The following is a 12,134-nucleotide window of genomic DNA, read 5'->3' on the forward strand; positions in this document are numbered from 1 at the left end:
TGGTGATTAGTGTTTGAATTTATTCTTAAAATATAGAAGTGCACTGAAAAATATTTGAATTCCTTAATTTCCGTACAACATCTTCTAGTCTAGATGCATCATGAAATTGGCGATGCTCACCAGTAAGTGAGAAGACTCTTGTGGGTGTATGTGTTGTCGGGGTCTCTCTCTCCCAGGCAACAGCGTGGCGGGATACAAAGGTTTTGTGTGGGTATCGACTCGCCTTTGACCAACTGGTGTGAAATCTGCTGCAGATAGCAGAGTGGTCAGTAAGAGTGTGGAGTGGAGGAAGTGTTGGTTCCCGAGAAGGTGGAGTGTTTTTTGGGAGTGTAGTCAGCTGAGTGAGGTGCACGGCGGCTCGCGGGCCAGATAGAGGCGCCAGGTGTAAAGCTGCTTGAGAAATCCCCGTGAAGGTGCTCACAGTAGCCACTGCTCTCCATGTGAGGCTGCCGTGCTGGGCCCTGGTGTGCACTGTGTTGGGCCGGCCAGCACGGGCGTGAGGCGGCGCCCATGGCTCTCGTGGGCACTCGCTCCAGCAGTGGGCGGCAGCATATGATGGCGGGCGTGGGGGAGCGAAGTGTGGGCGTAGTGCCCCCCACCCACAACGCCGCTATCCTCGCAGCTGCTCAGCCCAACTATTATGCCCACTTGGACCCTCGTGGGGGCGCCCCCCAGCCGGGCACGGGCGTGGGGGCTATTCACGCCCACCATCCCCACCACAGGACCAGCAGCACCTCCGCCCAGCAGCAGCAGCCTCAACAGCAGTCAGGTGCGGGCGGCGTGGGCGGCCAGCAGCAGCAACAGCCTCACCACGGACAAACAGCCACGCCCTCGCCCACCAACAGCAACGAGGTGACGCCCGATAGACCCATCGGCTACGGCGCCTTCGGAGTTGTCTGGTAAGTGATTCGGTCTCGTCCTTGTTGGACGGCGAGGGGCGGGTCGCCAATCCCCTACGCTGTCATGGGTGGAGGCCTTTACAGCAGGCCGTATAGGACGCTGTAGGGCGTGTGTGTGGCGGCGTGGGCCTGTGCTGTGTGGCGTCCCTCCCTCCCACGTGTTCCCTCACTCGGGGCTTTGTTCTCTCCCCGTGTGTACGGACGTACCCTGGCCGCCCGCCCGCCACTCCGCGCCGCCCCGCACCTAACCATTCCATGTCCGGCAGGCCGCCAGTCCTGTGTCCTGCTGGCAGGACGGGACATGGAAAAGAAGAATGCGTTGCAGTGACCAGATAAAATCAGTTGATCAAACCACACCACAAATGGGCCACAGATGCAGTACAGATAAATCTCCACACATCACACTGCAGATCACCATCGACACGTCCATTGTTACATATCACCACAATATTGGGAGCGGAACCGCTGCTACCCCAGCATTCCACATCAAAATACCACGTAGGAAGCTGAGGAGTCCGCTAAAATACGTTAGCTTGCACAGGACCTTTTTTTGTTACCAAATGCCTTTTTTTTTTTTTTAACATCTTTACACGTGCAATGTTAAGTTTTCCCTGCCTTCAGATGGAATTAATAATAATAATAATAATAATAATAATAATAATAATTATTATTATTATTATTATTATTATTATTATTGTTATTATTATTACCTTTCGTCTTGCTCTTAAATTTCCCCAGCATTGTGTGAAATGTTTCCGTGGTGGTGATGTTCCCTGCCTGCTTCATTCGCTGCCTTATTTGTGAACCAGTTTGTGGCTGTCTCATCACATCTGCATTTATCTTACTGAACACATTGCAGGGATTACTAGCGTGTTCGTTTACTTGGGGCACCTTGGCTGTCTTTTCCCTGTTGAACCCTTAGTCATTTATAACTCATTAATAATTAGGCTAGGACAAGGAGGAATGGGTTCAACCTATACTGATTTGGTATGAAAAATGAGGCTGGGATAAAGTAGTTCACAAATAGGGCGGTAGATGACCGGAATGGGTGAGTCATTAGGAGATTTTAAAACAGGATTATACACACGGATAGAGATATTAAGTGTGGCTGTGCGTACTGTGGGGACTGCCACATGTAGGCTAACTGGTTTCTTGCGGTTTCCCTTATATGTTTTCAGTCATGTCACGCTCCATTTATTTCAAAGGAACTGAAATTTACGCGTCTTTTTTAATGGAATATATTTTAATCCTTGAATTATGTATTAGTATTCCTTCCTCACTGACTACTTCCTTTCTCTTCAGCTGCTTCCATTATGGGTCACCAGCCCATAATATATATATATATATATATATATATATATATATATATATATATATATATATATATATATATGATGTAGATTTCTTTGTCACTTTTACCATATTGGTGTAAAAAGCATACACCCTTCACCATCAGTATATGCACCACAAATATAACACCACCATGCCCACCATTATCATCACCACCATCACCACAATGAGTGCTCAACTCGGTACCAAAGTTACACTTTACCACACCATTCAACCAACTCCACAGCATCACCGCCACCTTCTCCATCGTCATCACCAACCCCATCCTGACTCGCATACACCTAACAGTCTCAATACTAGGTTATCACATGCAAACCTACTATACCGGTGTTCCATCTAAAGTAACCAGCTTTTGGATAGCTACTGTAATTCATGACCAGCTTCGCATATCACCGTCTTTACAGTGTTGCCCGTATTCAGAAACGCCTTTTTCTCTTACCACGACAATTTTCAAAAGGTCACAGAGATGATTAACCATGTTCTCAAGACGGTTTCTCCTGTTAAAAATGTAGACATCTTATGGCAACCATAGAAACGCCCTTTAAAACCTGTGCAACTTCAAGTAGAACCTTTTGAGAACAGTGGAGATGCGATGCACAAACGTTTCAGAAAACCTACGCAGGGAGTTGGATTGGAGTTGGGAAGCAGAGAGAGAGAGAGAGAGAGAGAGAGAGAGAGAGAGAGAGAGAGAGAGAGGTGGCGTAGGTGGTGGTGTCGTGACGCAAACAGTGAATATAACATAAGCTAGCTGGTGTTGTTGGCCCTTCTTTTTTTGTGTTGGGGAAGGGAAGGAGGGAGGGATGCGTTGATCTAACCGAGCCCTGGGACTTAGAGAGAGAGAGAGAGAGAGAGAGAGAGAGAGAGAGAGAGAGAGAGAGAGAGAGAGAGAGAGAGAGAGAGAGCAGGGTACATCAAACACAATCGTTCAAGGAAATAAAGGAATATGCCCATACATTTTTTATCAATATGTAATCGTGTAAAAAAGTACAAACAAAAGAATGAGTCAGTTAGCTAATAACAGAAGAGTTTATAACACACACACACACACCGATTCACAATCGGGAGGGCTCGGGTTCAAATCCTGGGTCAGGTCAGAAGTCGTTGGGCGGACTTCTTTACAGTGTAGCCCCTGTTCACATAGCAGTGATTAGGTAGCTGGTGTAAGTCGGAAGTTGTGACCCGCTGCTGGGTAGGAGAAACAAACTCTGAAAAGGAAGACACACGGGGTGGCCTGACCATCCCCGGGCCTATGAGTCTACTAGGTTGGCCGGCGCCATCTGGCAGCCACAATATCGAATTGTAACATACTTCCTTAGGGTTAAATGTATACTTAAGATGTATTATGTATGTTAGTATATAAGTATGTAACATGTGGATTTTCAGCTGTAAGGGTTCAAGATTGATAAACCAAATATTATAATTATTATCACAGCGCGCGCGCGCACGCACACACACACACACACACACACACACACACACACACACACACACACACACACACACACACACACACACACACACACACACACACACACACACAGACCTGACAATTTAGCAACATCTCTGCTTACCTGTGAAGTACTGGGAGAAGGAGGAGGAGGAGTTGGTAGTGAGAATAACAGAAGGAGAGGTGGATGAGGATATGAAGATAAGAGGAATGGGAGAGGTCAGACATCATTCTCTCTCTCTCTCTCTCTCTCTCTCTCTCTCTCTCTCTCTCTCTCTCTCTCTCTCTCTCTCTCTCTCTCTCATCATCATCATCATCATCATCATCATCATCATCAACAACAGCTGCTGCTACTACTACTACTACTACTACTACTACTACTACTACTACTACTACTACTACTACTACTACTACTACTGCTGCTGCTGCTGCTGCTGCTGCTGCTGTTGCTGCTGCAGCTGCTGCTCCTACTACTACTACTATTACTGCTACTGCTACTACTACTGCTGCTGCTGCTGCTGCTGCTGCTGCTGCTGCTGCTGCTGCTGCTGCTGCTGCTGCTGCTGCTGCTGCTGCTGCTGCTACTACTACTACTACTACTACTACTACTACTACTACTACTACTACTACTACTACTACTTTCACCCTTTGGCTCCACGGCTGGTTGGCTGACGGAACCGAAGACTAGACCAAAACAAGGTGAATTTTTGTCGAGAAACTATCGTAGAAAGAAAAACCACTTATATTATGCTTTTTGCGTCTCCTTTATTATACTTTCCTTCTCTCCTCTCGCTCATGAATGTTGTAAGCCCGGCAGCATCTAAGATGAGGCGGAGCAGGAGCAGGAGGAAGGAAGGGGTAGTGAGTGACCTTTCCGGGAGGCGAGGAAGAAAGAGTTTGAGACCACGTGGCGTTCTTAAGTCAACCATCACCATCAGTATTGTCTGTATTCCTCCTCCTCCTTTACTACTGTTAGCATAAGAACTTGGCCTTGCTGCAGTTTTGCTCTCCTGTCCTAAGTCGTTTCCATCAGACACATCATCACTAGTAACGTCATGTCATCCAGATCACCGCCACCATAACACTAGCACGCAGTCACCGCCATTACCTGCATGTTCCCGCCGTCCCTGCGTCACGGGCCAAGGGTTCTGTGTCCACCAGAGAGAGAGAGAGAGAGAGAGAGAGAGAGAGAGAGAGAGAGAGAGAGAGAGAGAGAGTGTGTGTGTGTGTGTGTGTGTGTGTGTGTGTGTGTGTGTGTGTGTGTGTGTGTGTGTGTGTGTGTGTGCCACAGTTTATGGACTCGCTAAATGAATCACCTTGTTTTGCCGCGGCAGGGGCAGGTACGTATGGGCGGGGCTCGGTATATAATGGTGTGTTCTGGCCATTCATCCTCGGAGAGGTGCCCCACGGGGGCGTGGGCGGCGGGGCGCGGCGGCTGGGTGTGTACGTGATGCACGTAAAGGTGTTTGTTCGCTAGTAGAGCAGCGGAAGTGGGTGATTGGAGGTGGCGGCCACGTTTGCGTCATAAAGCTGTGTGGCAGCCTGACGCACCGCCGCTAAGTCAAGGCCGAGCACCCCACACTCGCGAGGGAACAGCAGACGCCGTGTGCACCGTCAGGCGTGTGTGTGTGCCAGCCTAGGTAACGGGCACAAAATAGTCCCCTAGAGATAGATGGTGCGCAGTGACGTGAGGGACAAATAGGGCCTCCGGTTCACAGGGTCTTCTCTCCGAAATATTATTAACTTTTGACGGCGTGTTGATCGCCTGGCTAGTCCGCTGGGTCTCCGTCTGCCCGGGGCACTGCGCGGCCCTTTCCACTTCTTTGCCGTTGCGCGACGATCACCACGAGGAACGAAGGTGGAGTTATGCGGCAGCAGGATTAGTGAGTAAATAACGACGTCGGCAGGCCCAGCAGCCGTCACCTGTCTGCGGGTGTGTGACGGGCTAACGCTTTTTAACGCTTTGCCAAGTGTGATGCCAAGTTGCACGTATGCAGAGCCCGGCCTGTGTGGTGCCCGCCGCCCCATCCCCGAGGCGCCAGACCGGCCTTGTGGTGCTGGAAGTGGACGCAGCTGAGTGGTGTGACCATCTTCTCTGCCAGCAAGTCTTCCATTTGGGAAAATACAAGGAAATTAATGAATAAAGCTTTACGTTAACAGGTGGGCGGACAGGCCGCTGGGTGGGCAGGGCAGCCCCAAGGTTGCATTGTAGTATTACAGTGTGTCGTGTGGGGTCGAGGAGAATGTAAAGTAATCTAATCTGTAAACGTAAATGTTAGGGCGGAGCAAACGAGGCCTTGGCAGGGCAGGCGTGGGTGGCATCACAAAGGCTGCGTGGCGGCCGTGCACGTACTGGCCGGGCGTGGGTGTGAGTCACATGGTGGCCGCGCCGGGCAGCTGACGGAGGGGAAAACGGATATATGAACGCCGAGTGCCTCTGGCGTGGGCGGCTGCGTGTCCTTCAGGGCTGACTGACTGCTGGGCGGCGTGCGGGTGTGGGCAGCTCTTACCTCTGGGCGGGGGTGAGCAGGACAGGGAACAAACGGTACTGTGTGTGTGTGTGTGTGTGTGTGTGAGAGAGAGAGAGAGAGAGAGAGAGAGAGAGAGAGAGAGAGAGAGAGCAAGTAGGCAGCACTTTGGCATTTCACGGAGATTCCTCCCGTGAGTGTAGGCAAATTTATGCGTCAGGTAAACCATAATAGCGGACTGAGGTGTGCAATGGACAGGTGATGCGGGTTTATTTGTATTATTTCCACCACCATGAGGGAAGCAACTGATAATATGTGCAGACGTCAGGCATCCCCGAGAGAGAGAGAGAGAGAGAGAGAGAGAGAGAGAGAGAGAGAGAGAGAGAGAGAGAGTACGACAAAGTGGATGGGTGAGATGAGAAAGAACTGTGGAAACATAGAGAGAGAATGAAAAATAAAGAAAAGAGAGTTTAGAAGTTTAACATCCAGTATGCGTGTATATGTAAATGATAGTTTGCTGTGAAAGAAAACGGGATGGTGCGTAAATAGCGGGTCTAATTAGGGAGCACCTTGAAAAGTATGGAAGCAGATAAGTAAGTAAAGACCGCGCCAGGTGTTTCAATCTGTGTTTATTTATTTTTTCATATGTACTGACTTATTCCAGATGTGATGGAGGTAAAGTTTATATTCATTCAAGTATTTATCCATGCATTGCTGAGACATTTGTGAAAGTAAAATTAACGGAATGGCTAAATAGTGTAGACGAAGTTAATGCGGGAAGGATATGAATAGGAGGATTAATTCATTGAAAATAATAACAAAAAGAAAATGAGGGAGATATTAAAAAAAAAGGAAAATCAGCGAAATTCCCTTGAAAAAGAAACGAAATTCTAATTGTTCCTCACAAAAAAAGTTCGAAGAAATACTATACAAGTAAAGTTAAATAAACGAAAATACTGAGTAAGAAAAAAGAAAAAATAAATAATGAAACTAATTTAACGAGGAGCCTTCAGCTGAGTGGTATAGTTAACTAGAGGGATTGTTGAGAAAGAAAGAAAGGAAAAGAATTATTCTCCTTTCTCTACTGCAGAAGAAAAAAGAAAAGGGATTATTTTTTTTTGTCTTTCAGTACTACAAAACTATTTAATAGAATATATCACAAAAAAAAAAGCCAAAAAAATGTAGGTAAGTGGTTATAGGGAGGGAGGGGGGAATGTCCAACGTGGAGGGATTAAAGCTCAGAGAAATCATAAACCAGTGGATACGAGTAAGTGTGAGTGCTGGTTGGATGACGAGGAGGAAGATAGGTGGGTGAGTTTCATACAGGGACTGCCACGTGTAGGGCTGATGACTTCCTGCAGCCTCCCTGACTTTGTTACGTTTTTTTATACTTAACTTATTTTCTACTTTTTTTTATGCTTGCCTTATTGCCTTGTGTTTTTATAGCTCCCTTATTTTTTTTTGTGTTGTTCTTATGCTTCACTTATTTTCTTACGTTCTTATGCTTGCCTTATTTTTCTTATGTTTTTATGCTTTGCTTATTTTCTTATGTTCTTATGCTTCCCTTATATTCTTGTACTTGCCATATTTTCTTGTTATGCTTCCCTTATTTTATGTTCTTATTTGACTTTTGATCATGACTGCACGAAATGTCCCAGGCGGTGGCAGGGTTGGTCCAGGGCTGCGTGGTGTGGAGTGGTGGTGGTGGCCGCAAGGGTCGCAAGTTCGCGCCTCCCCCAGGGCAGCTTCCAGGTGAGGGCGGCAGCGCTCGTTACCTACGTTACTGAGGCTTTCTTTGTGGGCCAGGCCGGAGTCTTGGGTCGTCATGGGTGCTGGGGGTCACGTGGGGATGGGCACGGTTGGGTATGGTGCACGGGCGTCCCACAGCGTGTCCGTGGGCGGGCGGGTGGTACTTCATGATAGGGGGAGGGGGGAAGTGGCCGGAAATAGGCACTAAGTTGAGTCTTGTAGCTGTTTCCTTGTCCCTTCGCCGGACATGGCTAACCCTCCCACCACCCCTGCTCCTGCCCGCCCTCCATACAGTAACAGCAGCAGAGAAAGAGGAGGAGGAGGAGGTGGAGGAAGCGAGCGGAGTTGGAGGTGTAGAGAGGATGGTTGCGGTGGTGGTGTCCGCTGCCCCAGCACCTGGCGTCCTCCCGCCCTCCCTCCCGCTTCCCCCATCCGGCCTTGAACCCTCCGCCGCCAGCTGCCGCCTGCTGGTGGTTGCCCTCACTTCCAGGGGAACAACCCGCCGCCGCCACCCTGCCTCATAGTAGCTGTCCTCGTTTGGATCTCTGTAGAACATCACCTGTAGAGTTGTTAATCCGTCTTTCTCTTACTGGTGGTGGTGGTGCTGAAACTCTTATTTCGCTCTCCTGCAGAAGACGCATGGGTGCCTTAGAGAGTGGGGCTGCGTCACGCTGAGACGTCATTCATTCATTGTGTCAGTCAGTGATGTCTATCAGAGTACTTTAGTTTATATAGAAGATATACACACACACACACACACACACACACACACACACACACACACACACACACACACACACACACACAGCACCTCGAGGAAGGGTTGAGCAGGGAGGCTCCAGAGCGGGCGGTGCGGTGCGGGCAGCCAGGTGCAGGGCGGGGACGGATGGACGGGCCTGCTGCTGCTGCTTGCTTGACAAAGACCCGGCGGCCTGCTGCTGGCGGCCTGCTGCTGGGTGTGGTATGTGGTGGTGATAGGAGAGTCGGTTGGAGGGGAGGAGACCTGGAGAAGAATGTGGTGGTTTGAGTGGTGTTAGGCAGCAGGTACTGGTGGTGGTAGTGGCGGCGTGGAATACAAGAGTTAATTGTCTGTTGTAGTGGTGGATCAGTGTAGGTAGAGGACTTTGGGGACAAAGTCTGAGAGGGGAGACTGACGTGGTCTGGGCACGTCAAGAGGAAAGACAAGGAGTATGCGTGGAGGATTGTGCTATCCGGCGCTAGAAAGAGAGGACGACCTCATAGAAGGTTTATGCATGCAGTGAAGAAAGACATGCTTATTATAAGTGTAACTGAGGAAGGCTTAGAAGACCGAGCACTTTGGAGAAGCTTGATCCGCTGTGGCGACACCTAACGGGAGCAACCGAAAGAAGTTGTAGCAATGTAGAGGAACAGATAGTGGTGATGGATGCGGGTGTGCAGATGGGTGGAGTACGTACAGTGCAGATACAGATGGATGATTGGAGGGAGTGGATGGGAGATAGGACAGGCATGGAGGGGGTGACATGGGTGAGGGAAAGAGTACGGCGCTCATGGTATTTGATGGGTGAGGTTGAATGTATAGGATGTAGCCTTGAAGGGGGTGTCTTGGAGTGACTTGTAGGGGGGAAGGATTGGAGGGGAGTAGGGGACAGAAGGTAGGCCAGTGTGTTGTACTGTGTATCTCTGTATCTCTCCAACCGTCCCCAACCTTGTTCCCTCTGCTCCTTGTCACCCACTCATCACCCTCTACCGTCCCCTGCCTCATTCCCTCTGTCCATGTCACTCCCTAACCCCCCCTATCTCCTTCCCTTGCCCCCTCCCCCACCGGCCCTTAACGTCTCATACCTCCTTCCCTCTGCTCCCTGCCGTTCCCTAACTACTTCTTGCCCCCTACCGTCCCTACCTCCCCTATTCGCAGGGTACGTGCAGGGTAGGTTAGGTAATTGATTGAACAGCGAGGTCGAGTGGGCGTGGCAAGGAACAAGCGGGTTTGTCCTTCCTCCCGCCCGCCGCCCTTGTCCTCACTCCTCCTCCTCCTCCTCCTCCTCCTCCTCCTCCTCCTCTAGCTAGCTTTCTCTCCTTGCTTTTCATCGTTCTTCCCATGATGCCTTGACACCTTAAGAGCAAAATGCCTTCCTCCTCCTCCTCTTCCTCGTGTGTGTGTGTGTGTGTGTGTGTGTGTGTGTGTGTGTGTGTGTGTGTGTGTGTGTGTGTGTGTGTCTGATAGCGTTTTAGTTCCCATCAGCCGTTCTCATTGTTAGTGTGTGTGTGTGTGTGTGTGTGTGTGTGTGTGTGTGTGTGTGTGTGAAGCCATTCATATCATCCAGTGTATTGATCGCCTACCACCGCCACCACCACCATCACCACCGTGAAGCCAAGGATGATGCTGATGTGTTGATCTGTGTGTGTGTGTGTGTGTGTGTGTGTGTGTGTGTGTGTGTGTGTGTGTTTTATCCCTTTCATCTTGTGGTTTAAATTTCCCTATAGTGTGTCTATTTAACTAGTAGTAGCTTTATTATTATTATTATTATTATTATTATTATTATTATTAGTAGTAGTAGTAGTAGTAGTAGTAATAGTAGTTGTTGTTTAAGTAGTAGTAATAGTAGCAGTAGTAGAGTAAAAAAAACATGTACTTATGTAAGCGAATGAAAGCAAACAAGCTAACAGAGCAGCAGGGAATCGCTATAGTACGCTTCCCTGTGTCTCCTGAGCGGCAGCAACAGCGTCTCGGCGTCTCCACGAGTTGACTTAAGAGGTTTAGGGGAAAGTAAGTCCTGAGTGGCGTCCTCCTCCCCTCCTCCTTTACTTCAAAAATTGCTTGTCCTTTTCTTTTTCATTACCACTTTCTTGTTTCTCTCTCTCTCTCTCTCTCTCTCTCTCTCTCTCTCTCTCTCTCTCTCTCTCTCTCTCTCTCTCTCTCTCTCTCTCTCTCTCTCTCTCGCGTCCCCTTCGCATAGACACCCTCGTTTTCCTCCCTCTCCCTTTCTCCCTTTCTATCTCTCCCCCTCTGTCTCACCCTCTCTTCTGCCCTCTCTCCCTCCTGCACGTGCGAAGTGAGGGGAGAGCAATACCTCCCCTCTCCCTCATGTGGTACAGACGCGCGCCTTACCTCCCCTCTCTCCCTCCATTCTCTTCCCTCATTTTCCTCTCCCTGCCTATTTTTTCCCCTCTCTCCCTCCACGCTCCATCCCTTTCTTTATTCTTCCTCCGTGCTGCTGTTTCTCTCTCTCTCTCTCTCTCTCTCTCTCTCTCCCTCTCTCTCTCTCTCTCTCTCTCTCTCTCTCTCTCTCTCTCTCTCTCTCTCTCTCTCTCTCTCTCTAGTGTTTACTTCAGACGTTTTTTCCTATAAATGTTGTAAATGTATAAATGTTTTGAATGTTTTGTAGCAGTGGTGATGGTGGTGGCGGCAGGGTCCTTGGTGGCTGTTTGTTCCTCCGTCGCTTGCCACATTGCCCAGGCGGTGAAGGGCCCGTTGTTGTGTTGCCGTGTGGCGGGGGCGACGGCGGCGGCGGCGGCGTGCGATGCCTGGCGTGGCGGCATGTTCTGTGTACCGGAGACCAGTGGTGTGCTGCTATCGCCGTGGGGTCTTTAAAGCGGCGCATCTGTGATTTAGTTTAGCGGCGCCTTGGCCGTTGCGGCGTGTGCCCGTGGTGGCTGAGTAGTAAGTGTATCTGTGGAGGGGTGGCAGCTGGTGGGGTGGGGGAGGGCTGTGAGCGGCGGCGCCGTGTTCACGGGGGGTTGGGGGGGGACTGGGGAAGGGATGGCGTCTGACACTGACCTCACAAAGTGGTGTCGTGCCCTTTGTGTTCCTTCCTGCTGGTGGTGGCGGCGGCGGTGGTGGTGCGGGGGGCGCGTGCCGCAGGGATGCTGCAGGAGTGGTGTGGCTGAGCATCAGGACCGCATGCGTTGTTAGGATGGTAAATCAATAATTTTGCTGTTAATATACAAGGTTGAGGATGTGCTCACGCCTCGCCCCACGACGCGGGTCTGGCCGGTAAAGAATGCCGATCCGCCTATGTCAAGACGCCGCACCGCCTGAGCCACGCAGGATGCCGCGGCGGGCCTCGCTGGGACGCCTGGTGAGGCCCACACGCGTGGCTCCGAGCAACGCTAATCTGGGCAACGCTTCCCTCCTGCCCTCACTGACACAAGCCTGGCTGGGGCGCCTGTAGCCTTCGGGTAGGGACGTGACCCGCAGACCTCACTGAGAGCGGACTGGGTGGGATGGGGTCACACACA

At 50.1% G+C, this 12,134-nt stretch overlaps 1 protein-coding gene across 3 annotated transcripts in view; it reads left to right on the forward strand.

The window, feature by feature from the left end:
• The first annotated feature begins 125 nt into the window (after positions 1 to 125).
• The window catches only part of LOC135105841 (serine/threonine-protein kinase NLK-like), a 71,777-nt gene continuing 59,768 nt past the window's right edge, over positions 126 to 12,134 (forward strand). Inside the window, exon 1 of one of the 3 annotated variants that reach the window (XM_064014469.1) lies at positions 126 to 899. In XM_064014469.1, the coding sequence (XP_063870539.1) occupies positions 511 to 899 (389 nt within the window). In that variant the 5' untranslated portion in view covers positions 126 to 510. The remainder of the gene's footprint in view (positions 900 to 12,134) is intronic. The other 2 variants (XM_064014477.1, XM_064014460.1) reach the window with 2 other exon arrangements.

This window comes from Scylla paramamosain, chromosome 1, assembly GCF_035594125.1.
Source record: "Scylla paramamosain isolate STU-SP2022 chromosome 1, ASM3559412v1, whole genome shotgun sequence".
NCBI classification, from domain to species: Eukaryota; Metazoa; Arthropoda; class Malacostraca; order Decapoda; family Portunidae; genus Scylla; species Scylla paramamosain.